Raw genomic sequence first — 954 nt, 5'->3', positions numbered from 1 at the left:
TTCTATGGCATCGTGAAGCACCTTTATTTTTAAGAGTGTATTTCTAGGTCATGAATCAAATATGTACATTTGTGACACTGATCATGTTAACTCCTTTGTGCAAATATTCAGATTTGATTTCTTCCATTTAAGCATTATGCTCTTTGGATCTCTCCAATGATTCTCCAATAATGCTGGAGAACATGATGATCATGTTTCTCATGCAAATGTAATGAGTTCATGGATCAAGTGTTGCTGTCATTAAAGCAGACAAGGACAAATCAAATATTTAGACCAATATTACATATTTACATCAACTTTTCACCGAAATTGTTCTGCTGATAAAACAGTTTGTCATTAAAAATGAATGCACTTCTTTGAGTTTGTTCTATAAATATAAACCGTGAAAAATTCTTTGCACAAACTATTTATTATGTTACATTATGGCTTTATTCAGATCAGATGTTTGTGGGACATAAAAACAACATATACCAATAACCAAATTTACAATTTCGGCAACAGCTGTAGAATTCCATCTCCGTTTCCTTTTCCGTAAGCCGTTAGCGTTTGTCAAGACATTTGAATTACCCACGTTCATAATCTGTTATTGAAATGTATGAATGACACAAGAGATTCACAGTTTTAACAACTTTCACTGTTGTTTTTTACTCTACAGATGCCAACAGCACCCCGGAATATCCGACACAGCCACAGATGCAGAATCCAACACAAAACCTAACTACACAAGATTCACCCACAACTTGCTTGATCAGTGGTACAATTGAGCTTTTTTTCACTCGTTAAACTTTGAAATTCTCAATTCAACACCATTTGGTCACTTGTTTTTCCAAGTAGTCACAACATAATGGATTGTGCTGCATAATAACTGCTACTTCTACTTATCAGTGTTCTGCCTCAGATATCAGTGAACGTTTTCTCAAAGTTTTTTTTAGGAAATAAGTGTATTATTGCTAT

At 34.0% G+C, this 954-nt stretch overlaps 1 protein-coding gene across 1 annotated transcript in view; it reads left to right on the top strand.

Annotated features, from left to right (window-relative positions):
• LOC107577108 (uncharacterized) overlaps positions 1-954 on the top strand; it is a gene marked incomplete at its 5' end in the record, with an annotated part of 5,705 nt that overhangs the window by 2,895 nt on the left and 1,856 nt on the right. Inside the window, one exon of the mRNA XM_016263220.1 lies at positions 656-754. Within this exon, the coding sequence (XP_016118706.1) occupies positions 656-754 (99 nt within the window). The remainder of the gene's footprint in view (positions 1-655; positions 755-954) is intronic.

This window comes from Sinocyclocheilus grahami, unplaced genomic scaffold (genome assembly GCF_001515645.1).
Source record: "Sinocyclocheilus grahami isolate Dianchi unplaced genomic scaffold, SAMN03320097.WGS_v1.1 scaffold5143.1, whole genome shotgun sequence".
NCBI classification, from domain to species: domain Eukaryota; kingdom Metazoa; phylum Chordata; class Actinopteri; order Cypriniformes; family Cyprinidae; genus Sinocyclocheilus; species Sinocyclocheilus grahami.
Note: the sequence above shows the minus strand (reverse complement) of the source record. Positions and strands in the feature narration are given on the sequence as shown.